The 15000-nt window shown below is 42.4% G+C and overlaps 2 protein-coding genes across 2 annotated transcripts in view; both read left to right on the top strand.

Annotated features, from left to right (window-relative positions):
- LOC140374472 (importin subunit alpha-6) overlaps nucleotides 1-15000 on the top strand; it is a 136844-nt gene that overhangs the window by 56958 nt on the left and 64886 nt on the right. The window lies entirely within an intron of this gene.
- popdc1 (popeye domain cAMP effector 1) overlaps nucleotides 759-15000 on the top strand; it is a 29363-nt gene continuing 15121 nt past the window's right edge. The window contains exons 1-6 of the mRNA XM_072461525.1: nucleotides 759-1921; nucleotides 4658-4766; nucleotides 5629-6324; nucleotides 9052-9875; nucleotides 10514-10685; nucleotides 11635-11645. Of these exons, the coding sequence (XP_072317626.1) occupies nucleotides 1416-1921; nucleotides 4658-4766; nucleotides 5629-6324; nucleotides 9052-9875; nucleotides 10514-10685; nucleotides 11635-11645 (2318 nt within the window). The 5' untranslated portion in view covers nucleotides 759-1415. The remainder of the gene's footprint in view (nucleotides 1922-4657; nucleotides 4767-5628; nucleotides 6325-9051; nucleotides 9876-10513; nucleotides 10686-11634; nucleotides 11646-15000) is intronic.

The following is a 15000-nucleotide window of genomic DNA, read 5'->3' on the forward strand; positions in this document are numbered from 1 at the left end:
AGACTTTCTAAATGGTTCAGTCCTAGAGTTAAGTAATTCTTAATGTAATGTAATGTAATGTAATGTAATATAATGTAATATAATATATTGTAATATAAAGTAATATAATGTAATGTAAAGTAATGTAATGTAATGTAATATAAAGTAATATAATATAATGTAATATAAAGTAATATAATGTAATGTAAAGTAATGTAATGTAATGTAATGTAAGATAAAGTAAAGTAATGTAATGTAATATAAAGTAATATAATGTAATGTAAAGTAATATAATGTAATGTAAAGTAATGTAATGTAACATAAAGTAATGTAAAAAAATGTAATATAAAGTAATATAATATAATGTAATATAAAGCAATATAATGTAATGTAATGTAATGTAATATAAAGTGATATAATGTAATGTAAAGTAATGTAATGTAATGTAATGTAACATAAAGTAATGTAATAAAATGTAATATAAAGTAATAAAATGTAATATAAAGCAATGTAATGTAATGTAATATAAAGTAATATAATGTAATGTAAAGTAATGTAATATAAAGTAATGTAATGTAATGAAATCTAATATAAAGTAATGTAATATAATATAATGTAATGTAATGTAATAATTCTTTAAAGTTACTCGCGTGGCAAAACCTTAGATTCAAACCAAAAGTCAGAGAGTCATGTTGTTGTTGTGTTTTTTACAGTGACGTTGTGTTTGCCCTGCTTCCGGCGCGTTCCCATGGCGACAGGCAGACTGACAGCCACAGGTGCGCGTGGAGCGGCAGCGCGCGCCCCGGACACCGTCTCCTCTCCCGCCGCGCGTAATGCCAGCGCCGCGTCCCGTCCGTCCCGTTATAGTCCCGTTATAGTCCCGTTATAGTCCCGTTATAGTCCCGTGCGTCCGCGTCCGTCCCGTTATAGTCCCGTTATAGTCCCGTTATAGTCCCGTGCGTCCGTCCCGTTATAGTCCCGTTATAGTCCCGTTATAGTCCCGTTATAGTCCCGTGCGTCCGTCCCGTTATAGTCCCGTTATAGTCCCGTGCGTCCGCGTCCGTCCCGTTATAGTCCCGTTATAGTCCCGTTATAGTCCCGTGCGTCCGCGTCCGTCCCGTTATAGTCCCGTTATAGTCCCGTTATAGTCCCGTTATAGTCCCGTGCGTCCGTCCCGTTATAGTCCCGTTATAGTCCCGTGCGTCCGCGTCCGTCCCGTTATAGTCCCGTTATAGTCCCGTTATAGTCCCGTTATAGTCCCGTGCGTCCGTCCCGTTATAGTCCCGTTATAGTCCCGTGCGTCCGCGTCCGTCCCGTTATAGTCCCGTTATAGTCCCGTGCGTCCGCGTCCGTCCCGTTATAGTCCCGTGCGTCCGCGTCCGTCCCGTTATAGTCCCGTTATAGTCCCGTCCCGTCCCGTGCGAGCCGCGGGAGCCATGGAGCCCCCGGACTTCGAGTCGCTGAACATCACCGCGCAGCCCACGCCGCTCACGTACCCGGTGTGCGCGCGCTGGCGGGACGGCACCGAGGGCTCCGTGTTCCACCTGGCGCACATGTTCCTCTTCCTGGGCTTCATGGGCGGCAGCGGGCTCTACGGGCTCCTCTACCTTTACACGCTCCTCACGCTCGGCTTCTTCTGCTCCACCGTCTGGTCGTGGTCGGACCCGTGCACCACCGACACGTTCCTCTGGTGCTTCGCGCTGTTCGCGGCGTGCGCGGGACAGGCGCTGCACGTGTCCTACCGGCTGCGCGGCGTCACGTTCGAGAAGGAGTTCGAAGACTTGTACAACGTCCTGTTCAAGAGGATCGGCGTGTCGCTGACGCAGTTCGGGAAGATCGTGGCGTGCGGCGAGCGGGACGTGCAGACGCTGGAGCGGGACCACTGCTTCGCCGTGGAGGGGAAGACCGCCATCGACAAGCTGTCCGTGCTGCTGGCCGGGAGGTGAGTGTCCGGCCGCGTGTCCAGAAGTGTGTCCGGCAGTGTGTCCGGCAGTGTGTCCTGCAGTGTGTCCAGAAGTGTGTCCTGCAGTGTGTCCAGAAGTGTGTCCTGCAGTGTGTCCTGCAGTGTGTCCAGCAGTGTGTCCAGAAGTGTGTCCGGCAGTGTGTCCTGCAGTGTGTCCGGCAGTGTGTCCTGCAGTGTGTCCGGCAGTGTGTCCTGCAGTGTGTCCAGAAGTGTGTCCTGCAGTGTGTCCAGAAGTGTGTCCTGCAGTGTGTCCTGCAGTGTGTCCAGCAGTGTGTCCAGAAGTGTGTCCGGCAGTGTGTCCTGCAGTGTGTCCAGAAGTGTGTCCTGCAGTGTGTCCAGAAGTGTGTCCTGCAGTGTGTCCAGCAGTGTGTCCAGCAGTGTGTCCAGGAGTGTGTCCAGCAGTGTGTCCAGAAGTGTGTCCTGCAGTGTGTCCAGAAGTGTGTCCTGCAGTGTGTCCAGAAGTGTGTCCTGCAGTGTGTCCTGCAGTGTGTCCAGGAGTGTGTCCAGCAGTGTGTCCAGCAGTGTGTCCGGCAGTGTGTCCTGCAGTGTGTCCAGAAGTGTGTCCTGCAGTGTGTCCAGAAGTGTGTCCTGCAGTGTGTCCTGCAGTGTGTCCAGGAGTGTGTCCAGGAGTGTGTCCAGCAGTGTGTCCAGAAGTGTGTCCGGCAGTGTGTCCTGCAGTGTGTCCGGCAGTGTGTCCTGCAGTGTGTCCAGAAGTGTGTCCTGCCGTGTGTCCAGAAGTGTGTCCTGCAGTGTGTCCTGCAGTGTGTCCAGCAGTGTGTCCAGAAGTGTGTCCGGCAGTGTGTCCTGCAGTGTGTCCGGCAGTGTGTCCTGCAGTGTGTCCAGAAGTGTGTCCTGCAGTGTGTCCAGAAGTGTGTCCTGCAGTGTGTCCTGCAGTGTGTCCTGCAGTGTGTCCAGGAGTGTGTCCAGCAGTGTGTCCAGAAGTGTGTCCTGCAGTGTGTCCAGCAGTGTGTCCAGGAGTGTGTCCAGCAGTGTGTCCAGCAGTGTGTCCAGAAGTGTGTCCTGCAGTGTGCGTCCAGAAGTGTGTCCTGCAGTGTGTCCAGGAGTGTGTCCAGGAGTGTGTCCAGCAGTGTGTCCAGCAGTGTGTCCAGCAGTGTGTCCAGGAGTGTGTCCTGCAGTGTGTCCAGAAGTGTGTCCTGCAGTGTGTCCTGCAGTGTGTCCAGGAGTGTGTCCAGCAGTGTGTCCAGCAGTGTGTCCGGCAGTGTGTCCTGCAGTGTGTCCAGAAGTGTGTCCTGCAGTGTGTCCAGGAGTGTGTCCAGGAGTGTGTCCAGCAGTGTGTCCAGCAGTGTGTCCTGCAGTGTGTCCTGCAGTGTGTCCAGGAGTGTGTCCAGGAGTGTGTCCAGCAGTGTGTCCTGCAGTGTGTCCAGAAGTGTGTCCAGGAGTGTGTCCAGCAGTGTGTCCAGCAGTGTGTCCAGAAGTGTGTCCTGCAGTGTGCGTCCAGAAGTGTGTCCGGCAGTGTGTCCGGCAGTGTGCGTCCAGAAGTGTGTCCAGGAGTGTGTCCAGCAGTGTGTCCTGCAGTGTGTCCAGAAGTGTGTCCTGCAGTGTGTCCAGAAGTGTGTCCTGCAGTGTGTCCAGAAGTGTGTCCTGCAGTGTGTCCTGCAGTGTGTCCAGGAGTGTGTCCAGCAGTGTGTCCAGCAGTGTGTCCGGCAGTGTGTCCTGCAGTGTGTCCAGAAGTGTGTCCTGCAGTGTGTCCAGAAGTGTGTCCTGCAGTGTGTCCTGCAGTGTGTCCAGGAGTGTGTCCAGCAGTGTGTCCAGCAGTGTGTCCTGCAGTGTGTCCTGCAGTGTGTCCAGGAGTGTGTCCAGGAGTGTGTCCAGCAGTGTGTCCTGCAGTGTGTCCAGAAGTGTGTCCAGGAGTGTGTCCAGCAGTGTGTCCAGCAGTGTGTCCAGAAGTGTGTCCTGCAGTGTGCGTCCAGAAGTGTGTCCGGCAGTGTGTCCGGCAGTGTGCGTCCAGAAGTGTGTCCAGGAGTGTGTCCAGGAGTGTGTCCAGCAGTGTGTCCAGCAGTGTGTCCAGAAGTGTGTCCTGCAGTGTGCGTCCAGAAGTGTGTCCTGCAGTGTGTCCTGCAGTGTGTCCTGCAGTGTGTCCAGCAGTGTGTCCAGAAGTGTGTCCAGCAGTGTGTCCAGCAGTGTGTCCAGAAGTGTGTCCAGAAGTGTGTCCAGCAGTGTGTCCAGCAGTGTGTCCAGCAGTGTGTCCTGCCCTGTGTCCAGCAGCGTGTCCAGCAGTGTGTCCAGCCGTGTGTCCAGCAGTGTGTCCAGAAGTGTGTCCAGCAGCGTGTCCAGCAGTGTGTCCTGCCGTGTGTCCAGAAGTGTGTCCAGCAGTTTGTCCAGCAGTGTGTCCAGAAGTGTGTCCTGCAGTCTGTCCAGAAGTCTGTCCAGCACCTCTTGGGCTCTGAGTTTCATATATACTTCTATATTTCCTTCCTCTCCTCTGATCGTGGAACAATCAAGAAAGTCCAAGCGGTTCTCCTTAGGGTCTTCTCTTGAAAACCTGATATGTGGGTGCACAGCATCGATGGGCTCTGAGAAGGCTTCAGCTCTTGTTTCTTGATTGTAACAGATGTGTCCTCACGTACCAGCGGTGACTGAACCTTTTTCTACAGTTTAAACTAAAACACAACATGGGGTTTACATAAAAGGATCACATTTTAATAATGACATAAAATGACCGAAAGGTTCACATTTCGTTGCTGATGTTCCCAGGATCCGGGTGACGGTGAACGGGGAGTTCCTCCACTACATTTACCCGTTCCAGTTCTTGGACTCTCCGGAGTGGGACTCGCTCAGGCCATCGGAGGAGGGCATTTTCCAGGTCAGGATTTACACCAGAGTCTTGTGTGGCAATATTCTATTCAACAGTTTGTGGTTATGGTTGAGTTTACGGTTAATAACACAGTCATTATTAACCATAAACTCTCCCTGGGTGAGTCGGGTCACTCGCCCGCCGACGCCCCGAGCCAAACTCAAACAGAAGCGTGCAATCAGAGCTGGGGAACGGAGGCGCTCGTCATTTATAATTTAGAACAAAATCAGTCTTCTCTCGCCTCAGACTTTTGTGCTCCGTCCACTGCAGAAATCCAAATTGCCATTGTGCCCTTGGTCAAGACACGCTAACCCACTCGCTCGGGTACATATGTAGTTTTCAGACACAATACTTTTACTCCTACGTGAGTAATACATCGCGGTTTCTCTTGCGCTGTGAGTAACGTGTTCTTGTCGTCCTCGGAAATTGGGGAAACGCTATTTCTTTCCGCGTTGAAAAATGCCCGTTAGCGTTCGCACCAGCTGCGAAAAGAACCCGACGTTCACACCTGACGTCGCCCGCTGAGGAGACGGGTCAAACTCAGCTGATTTGTCCAGTTCTTTTAAACTTTTGCGCTCTTCACCAAAACTTTTCTACGTTTGGGGGTTTACGGTCTTTTGTCCGTGTCACATGAACGACGATTTGCGCAAAAAAGACCCGACACTGCGGCTGTAAACTCAGCTCGCCTAATAAATATGACACGATGTTTTCCATAACAAGCAACATTTAAGTCGGCTCTCCGGAAGACTTATGAAGCAGGTCATCTCCTTTAAACGCTGTTAAAAACGAACGCTGTGATTGGCCTGAGTTCCCCGTTGAGTTCAGATGTAGGTTTGTCGTTCATGACTGTAGTTCTCCCTCTGTCCTGTAGGTGACACTGCAAGCTGACAACCGCTGCCGCTACGTCACGTGGCGTCGGAAGAAGCTGTACCTGCTCTTCGCCAAACACCGGTATCTGGCCAAAATCTTCGCCCTGGTGGTGAGGAACGATATTGCAGACAAACTTTACTCCCTCAACGATAAGGCCGTGGACGGCTCCGGCCACCGCTACGACCTGCGTCTGCCCAGCTTCTGCCACCCGCCGCTTGCCAAAGACGACCAGGGTCTGCCGCAACCCTCGCCGCCCTCTACCGAACAGGAGCAGAGGAAGCGCCCGATCGCTGCCGAACAGGAGCAGAGACAGCGCCCGCCCTCTGCTGAACAAGAGCAGAGGCAGCACCCGATCGCTGCCGAACGGGAGCAGGGACAGCGCCCGCCCAGTGCCAAACAGGAGCAGAGGCAGCGCCCGATCCCTGCCGAACGGAAGCGAAAACAGCGCCCTCCCTCTGCCGAACAAGAGCAGAGGCAGCGCCCGCCCTCTGCCGAACGGGAGAAGAGGCAACGCCCGCCCTCTACCGAACGGGAGCAGGGGCAGCGCCCACCTTCTACCGAACGGGAGCTGAGGCAGCGCCCGCCCTCTGCCGAACGGGAGCAGGGACAGCGCCCGCCCTCTGCCGAACGGGAGCCGGGGCAGGGCCCGCATCAGGGCGAGACGGGGCTGCTGCGGGGGCACGGGCAGAGGAGGACTACCTGAAAAAGTACTAGACTGTGTGTGAGGCGTAGAGTAGAAATGTAACTGGTGTGTCTTATTGTCACGTGACTTTGGACCCTTGAAAAGAGCGGTCAAATATCAAACATCTCACGCATTTTCAAGCTTTTTAAAGGAGACATATTATGTAAAAATCGACTTTTAAAAGAGTTTAATCACATTATAATAGTTCTCTCTTGTCATTAAACCACTGACAGTTGTATTTAGGGTGATTGGTGCATACTTGAGTCACCTGGCCACGCCCACTGATATTAACTTACTTCAGCGATTGTATTTTCCTAAACGGCGACATGCGTAGGATTCAGCCGCGTGAAAAAGATTCCAAAAGAGACTCAAATCAGAACTGCAGTTTTTCAAACACAGAAGTAAGAAGAAAATGTATTTTATAAACTTGTTGTTTTAGGTCAATGTTGTGATTTTAAAATCCCTGAAATACAAGATTATGACCCTCTGGCGTGGTAGATTATGACCCTTCGGCGTGGTAGATTATGACCCTCTGGCGTGGTAGATTATGACCCTTCGGCGTGGTAGATTATGACCCTTCGGCGTGGTAGATTATGACCCTTCGGCGTGGTAGATTATGACCCTTCGGCGTGGTAGATTATGACCCTTCGGCGTGGTAGATTATGACCCTTCGGCGTGGTAGATTATGACCCTTCGGCGTGGTAGATTATGACCCTTCGGCGTGGGAGATTATGACCCTTCGGCGTGGTAGATTATGACCCTTCGGCGTGGTAGATTATGACCCTTCGGCGTGGTAGATTATGACCCTTCGGCGTGGTAGATTATGACCCTTCGGCGTGGGAGATTATGACCCTTCGGCGTGGTAGATTATGACCCTTCGGCGTGGTAGATTAGCGCTATAGAGCAGACGAATCCAGACGGCATTTCACACGGTGTAACGTAAAAGACCAGCAGAGGGCGCAAGGACTCCAGCCACTGGCAGAATGGCGAGCGACGCTGTGGAAGTGAATGGACTTTGAGAAGAAACAAACAAAAAACATGAAGATCTTTGAGAATCGTCCAGGGTTCGTGTGGACGTCGTGTTTCGCTTTCATTTATTCCAGTCGTTTGTAATTGAATGTTTGGATTAAAATGAAATATTATCTTTGTTTGTGTCTTCAGTGTCTTACTAAAACATGAAGTACTTTTATAGTTTACAGTTTTTTTCATCAACAACTGCTACTTCAGGCTGTGCTGGGGGAGGTTTGGTCCAAAAAGTCAACAAATAAAATACCATTCAGTGTTTTCTTGACATAATTTAAACTGTTATGACAAGTATAACTTTCTTGTAAAGACAAATTAAACTGATCAAATGTAAATCATTTAAAGCGCCCCCTACAGGTCGGACGACTCGTTGAACTAAAACGCAGTTAATATAAATATATTTTAAATGTAGCTAAAGATTATAAACATTTTAACCCAGAGGAGCTATCATTTGACTTCCTGGTTGTAATTGATGACAAATTACCCAGCAACCACCGGGCCAAAACTCATCTAAAGTCACATGACAAATAAAAATATATGAGAGCAACTTTATTTTGTTGAATTAATGTTCAGAGAGTAAAAAAAGTTGTTTCTTTGTGTAAATTCTGTATAAACTTTGACTGGAATGAGTGTCCCTGGTGTGATGTCACTTCCTGTCGTTTTATTCAGATTTTTCAACCTTTTCTCCACAAATACCTGCTCGATCGGTGTAAAACTATCATTTAAATGTACAACAGGTATAAATACACAAAATAAAATGATGAAATCATAAAAACCTGTCATGGGCCCTTTAAGCAGAGAAAGAGCCGCTGGAGGGGCGGGGCAAGTCATCATGCGCTTCATTGGTCCATTCACGTGTTAATAATGTTCACATATAAATATGTTCATTTTTTGAGTGACTGAGTAAAATTGTGACATTTCAGAACTCTACGTGTGTCAATCCGTCTTTTATTTTTTCCGAATAATCAACAATTACAGGATGTGGGCGGGGATAGGGGGTAGGTGAAAACAGGACTTTTTGCGCGATACGTCCCAGTTTGATCTGTAAACGCGGCTGATTAAATACGATAATAACTCATCTTGAGTCGCAGATTGGATTTTTGATGTTTCCAAGTTCAGAGAGCAATAAACATCAAATATCAGCGGTGAAAAGAAACAGTAAAATACTGTATTTGAATGAGTACTTGTACTTGTACGTTTCTCCTCTTGAATGGACTAAAAAGAGCTGCTGAAATGGCGTAGGGGTTTTATTTGTTTTGCGCATTTGAGAGACATTTTGCCTTCATTTTATAACTCATAACTAAACAAAAACAGACAAAAAAAATACCAGGAACTTCTTATTAAAGCTGCAGTATTTTCTAATTTAGTAAAAATCTCATATTCACGGCTTTTACGGTCTAAACAAGTAATCGATTAACTGAAAGCGGATCGTTAGTCGCAGTTCAGCGTCTGATGAGCACTCCCTGACCCTCTCTTGCCCACTCTAACCCTTTTCTGACACTCTGACCCTTCTTTGAACCTCTCTGACCCTTCTCTGACCCTCTCTTACCCAAAAAAAAATACCAGGAACTTCTTATTAAAGCTGCAGCAATTTAGTCTAGTTTATTTATCGAATAATCATCATTATCTGGTGCAAAACATGTCATGAGCTGAAGAAAGAGAGAGAGACTCAGACAAAGCAGTAATCACAGGAAAATGATGTGTAAATCTGTCCTCCAGGACGTCCTCCAGACCAGGACGTCCTCCAAACCCGGACGTCCTCCAAACCCGGACGTCCTCCGAACCCGGACGTCCTCCAAACCCGGACGTCCTCCAAACCCGGACGTCCTCCAGACCAGGACGTCCTCCAAACCCGGACGTCCTCCAAACCCGGACGTCCTCCGAACCCGGACGTCCTCCGAACCCGGACGTCCTCCAAACCCGGACGTCCTCCAGACCAGGACGTCCTCCAAACCCGGACGTCCTCCAGACCCGGACGTCCTCCAGACCAGGACGTCCTCCAGACCAGGACGTCCTCCAGACCAGGACGTCCTCCAAACCCGGACGTCCTCCAAACCCGGACGTCCTCCAAACCCGGACGTCCTCCAGACCAGGACGTCCTCCAGACCAGGACGTCCTCCAGACCCGGACGTCCTCCAGACCAGGACGTCTTCCAGACCAGGACGTCCTCCAGACCAGGACGTCCTCCAGACCCGGACGTCCTCCAGACCAGGACGTCTTCCAGACCAGGACGTCCTCCAGACCAGGACGTCCTCCAGACCCGGACGTCCTCCAGACCAGGACGTCCTCCAGACCAGGACGTCTGACCAGGACGTCTTCCAGACCAGGACGTCTTCCAGACCAGGACGTCTTCCAGACCAGGACGTCCTCCAGACCAGGACGTCCTCCAGACCCGGACGTCCTCCAGACCAGGACGTCCTCCAGACCAGGACGTCCTCCAGACCCGGACGTCCTCCAGACCAGGACGTCTTCCAGACCAGGACGTCCTCCAGACCAGGACGTCCTCCAGACCAGGACGTCTTCCAGACCAGGACGTCTTCACGGCGCGTTACTTTGGCTTCAACTTGATCTAATTCAGCACAAAATCTCATATTCTCGGCTTTTACGTTCTAAACAACTGATCGATTAATTAAAAGCGGATCGTTAGTCGCAGTTCTACGTCTGATGAGCAACAATCACGACAGTTCTTCATCAATATCACAGTTTGACGCTTCAATAATTCTCAAAATCTGTGTGAAATGCGTTTAGTTTTACTCTTTAAGTACATTTTTCACAGTGCATACTTTCATACTTTTACTCTTTAAGTACATTTTTCACAGTGCATACTTTCATACTTTTACTCTTTAAGTACATTTTTCACAGTGCATACTTTCATACTTTTACTCTTGAAGTACATTTTTCACAGTGCATACTTTCATACTTTTACTTCAGTAGATCTCTAACGTGATACTTCGACTTGGCTGTGTACATATATATATATATATATATATAAATATATATATATATAAAATATATTTTCACTCCCATATCTCCCCCCATCCCGCGCGCGCCTCCCCCCCTCTCCAGAGCGCATCTCACGCCCTCCTGTCCCACGCCGTTGCGCCCCCTGTCGGAGCCCCGGGGCCCCCGCAGCCGCCTCGTCTCCAGCTCTTTGCCCATTTTTAGCCCGCGTCCGTCTCAGCTGCGTCCGCGGAATGTGCGACGTGTCCGCGCCCCCCCCCCTGCCAGAGTCCCCGGACCTCCGTCTCCTCGGCCACAGCTCTGACCACAGCTCTGACCACAGCTCTGACCACAGCTCTGACCACGGCTCTGACCACGGCTCTGACCACGGCTCTGACCACGGCTCTGACCCGGTGAGTGTTTGACGGTGCCGTTGCGGGCGAAGTTGTTGGAGCGCGCGCGGGGGGGCCAAGGTGGTCGTGCGTGGTTTCTTTTCTGTTTTGTATTTTTGGGCTGGGGGGGTTCTATTTTTACCCCGAGCCCCCCTCCCCCTGACGCGCGCGGCTGGAGCACATCACACTGACACTCGGAGTAACGGGACGCGTCCGGGGGCTCGTGCTCGGTGGGAATGTGGCGGGTTTGTGCGGGTTTGTGGTGATTTGTGCTTCTGTTTTATGCAACTATTTGAACTGAACGGACAGAACGTTGTAAATTCAAGAATGGAGGATAAAAAAAAACAAAAGTTTCCATGGGACATGATGTGATTTCACTGGGATTAACGACAGAATGTCACAAAATGTCACAAATGATGATAAATCCCGGTGGTTTTGTCAAAGTGGAAGCTGTGGGAGTCACGTGACAGACGCCAGAGCCCGGTGTAAACACATTTACACTTTTGTTTGACGCGATTTGTTTATTTAATTGGAAATAATGAGCTGCACTTGAAGAGGTCATTAGTAAAAAAAAAATAACAGAAAAGTGCCATTTAATTTTTTTGTTTTTTGTGTAATTGTTTTTAAAAGCCAATTTTACTGAAATCTAAATATTCTAAATATTGCAGACATGATAACAGTCTAATCTGCATTATTTTTATTCTAATACCAAATAGGAACAAAAAGATAGATGCTTTTTTGACGATTTTTGAATCTGATTTTTCTCTTCAATAATAATTTCTGATGATGAAAAATCCAGTTTTTTAGGTTTTATTTGACAAATTCTGGCAGAAATGTTGACCACACAATCGTTTTATATGATATATGACATACTTTACCCCAAATTATACTGTTTAACACTATCTATTCCATCTTTTGTAACAGAAAAACACATTTACTGACATGTTGACTCTTTGTTGCACATTTATAGACGGACTTACGGTACAAACTTTTAGCCTCCAGTCGACACTATTATTAAGAGTTTATTAGACTAAAATGTCAGAATGTTTCGCAGAATATAGACAAAACAATCCTAATAATAAGAGAAATAAAGAATTGTATTAAAATAGCAATGAAAAATGACATGAATTAAAGCTGAAAAAGTTGTGGTTTAGTCTTTAATTGTCAGAGAAAGTGTTGAAATCATTCATCTTCAAGACAAAAAAGGATCATTTTTATCTCTTAGTGAGTTTGAACCAGAGAAAGTGGTTTATATATGAGTTTATATCGACTTAGACTTATAGAAGTATGAGTTTATATGAGTTTATATATGAGTTTACATATGAGTTTATATGAGTTTATATATGAGTTTATATATGAGTTTATATGAGTTTATATATGAGTTTATATGAGTTTATATATGAGTTTATATGAGTTTATATGAGTTTATATATGAGTTTATATATGAGTTTATATATGAGTTTATATATGAGTTTATATGAGTTTATATATGAGTTTATATATGAGTTTATATATGAGTTTATATATGAGTTTATATGAGTTTATATATGAGTTTATATGAGTTTATATATGAGTTTATATGAGTTTATATGAGTTTATATATGAGTTTATATATGAGTTTATATATGAGTTTATATATGAGTTTATATATGAGTTTATATATGAGTTTATATGAGTTTATATATGAGTTTATATATGAGTTTATATATGAGTTTTTATATGAGTTTATATATGAGTTTATATGAGTTTATATATGAGTTTATATATGAGTTTATATATGAGTTTATATATGAGTTTATATATGAGTTTATATGAGTTTATATATGAGTTTATATATGAGTTTATATATGAGTTTATATGAGTTTATATATGAGTTTATATATGAGTTTACATATGAGTTTATATATGAGTTTATATGAGTTTATATGAGTTTATATGAGTTTATATATGAGTTTATATATGAGTTTACATATGAGTTTATATATGAGTTTATATGAGTTTATATGAGTTTATATATGAGTTTATATATGAGTTTATATGAGTTTATATGAGTTTATATGAGTTTATATATGAGTTTATATGAGTTTATATGAGTTTATATATGAGTTTATATATGAGTTTATATATGAGTTTATATGAGTTTATATATGAGTTTATATATGAGTTTATATATGAGTTTATATATGAGTTTATATATGAGTTTATATGAGTTTATATATGAGTTTATATATGAGTTTATATGAGTTTATATATGAGTTTATATGAGTTTATATATGAGTTTATATATGAGTTTATATATGAGTTTATATGAGTTTATATGAGTTTATATATGAGTTTATATATGAGTTTATATATGAGTTTATATATGAGTTTATATATGAGTTTATATGAGTTTATATGAGTTTATATATGAGTTTATATATGAGTTTATATATGAGTTTATATATGAGTTTATATATGAGTTTATATGAGTTTATATATGAGTTTATATATGAGTTTATATATGAGTTTATATGAGTTTATATATGAGTTTATATGAGTTTATATATGAGTTTATATATGAGTTTATATATGAGTTTATATGAGTTTATATGAGTTTATATATGAGTTTATATGAGTTTATATATGAGTTTATATATGAGTTTATATATGAGTTTATATGAGTTTATATGAGTTTATATATGAGTTTATATATGAGTTTATATATGAGTTTATATATGAGTTTATATGAGTTTATATGAGTTTATATGAGTTTATATATGAGTTTATATATGAGTTTATATGAGTTTATATATGAGTTTATATGAGTTTATATATGAGTTTATATATGAGTTTATATATGAGTTTATATATGAGTTTATATATGAGTTTATATGAGTTTATATATGAGTTTATATATGAGTTTATATGAGTTTATATATGAGTTTATATATGAGTTTATATATGAGTTTATATATGAGTTTATATATGAGTTTATATATGAGTTTATATATGAGTTTATATATGAGTTTATATATGAGTTTATATATGAGTTTATATATGAGTTTATATGAGTTTATATATGAGTTTATATGAGTTTATATGAGTTTATATATGAGTTTATATATGAGTTTATATGAGTTTATATATGAGTTTATATATGAGTTTATATATGAGTTTATATGAGTTTATATATGAGTTTATATGAGTTTATATGAGTTTATATATGAGTTTATATATGAGTTTATATATGAGTTTATATGAGTTTATATATGAGTTTATATATGAGTTTATATATGAGTTTATATATGAGTTTATATATGAGTTTATATATGAGTTTATATGAGTTTATATATGAGTTTATATATGAGTTTATATGAGTTTATATGAGTTTATATGAGTTTATATATGAGTTTATATATGAGTTTATATATGAGTTTATATATGAGTTTATATATGAGTTTATATATGAGTTTATATATGAGTTTATATATGAGTTTATATGAGTTTATATATGAGTTTATATATGAGTTTATATATGAGTTTATATATGAGTTTATATATGAGTTTATATGAGTTTATATGAGTTTATATATGAGTTTATATATGAGTTTATATGAGTTTATATGAGTTTATATATGAGTTTATATATGAGTTTATATGAGTTTATATGAGTTTATATGAGTTTATATGAGTTTATATATGAGTTTATATATGAGTTTATATATGAGTTTATATGAGTTTATATATGAGTTTATATATGAGTTTATATGAGTTTATATATGAGTTTATATATGAGTTTATATGAGTTTATATGAGTTTATATGAGTTTATATGAGTTTATATATGAGTTTATATATGAGTTTATATATGAGTTTATATATGAGTTTATATATGAGTTTATATATGAGTTTATATATGAGTTTATATATGAGTTTATATGAGTTTATATGAGTTTATATGAGTTTATATATGAGTTTATATATGAGTTTATATATGAGTTTATATGAGTTTATATATGAGTTTATATATGAGTTTATATGAGTTTATATATGAGTTTATATATGAGTTTATATGAGTTTATATGAGTTTATATGAGTTTATATATGAGTTTATATATGAGTTTATATATGAGTTTATATATGAGTTTATATATGAGTTTATATATGAGTTTATATATGAGTTTATATATGAGTTTATATATGAGTTTATATGAGTTTATATATGAGTTTATATATGAGTTTATATATGAGTTTATATATGAGTTTATATGAGTTTATATGAGTTTATATATGAGTTTATATATGAGTTTATATGAGTTTATATGAGTTTATATATGAGTTTATATATGAGTTTA

The sequence above is a fragment of the Eucyclogobius newberryi genome, unplaced genomic scaffold, assembly GCF_026437365.1.
Source record: "Eucyclogobius newberryi isolate DKJ021-1_F unplaced genomic scaffold, fEucNew1.0.hap1 SCAF_3, whole genome shotgun sequence".
NCBI classification, from domain to species: Eukaryota; Metazoa; Chordata; class Actinopteri; order Gobiiformes; family Gobiidae; genus Eucyclogobius; species Eucyclogobius newberryi.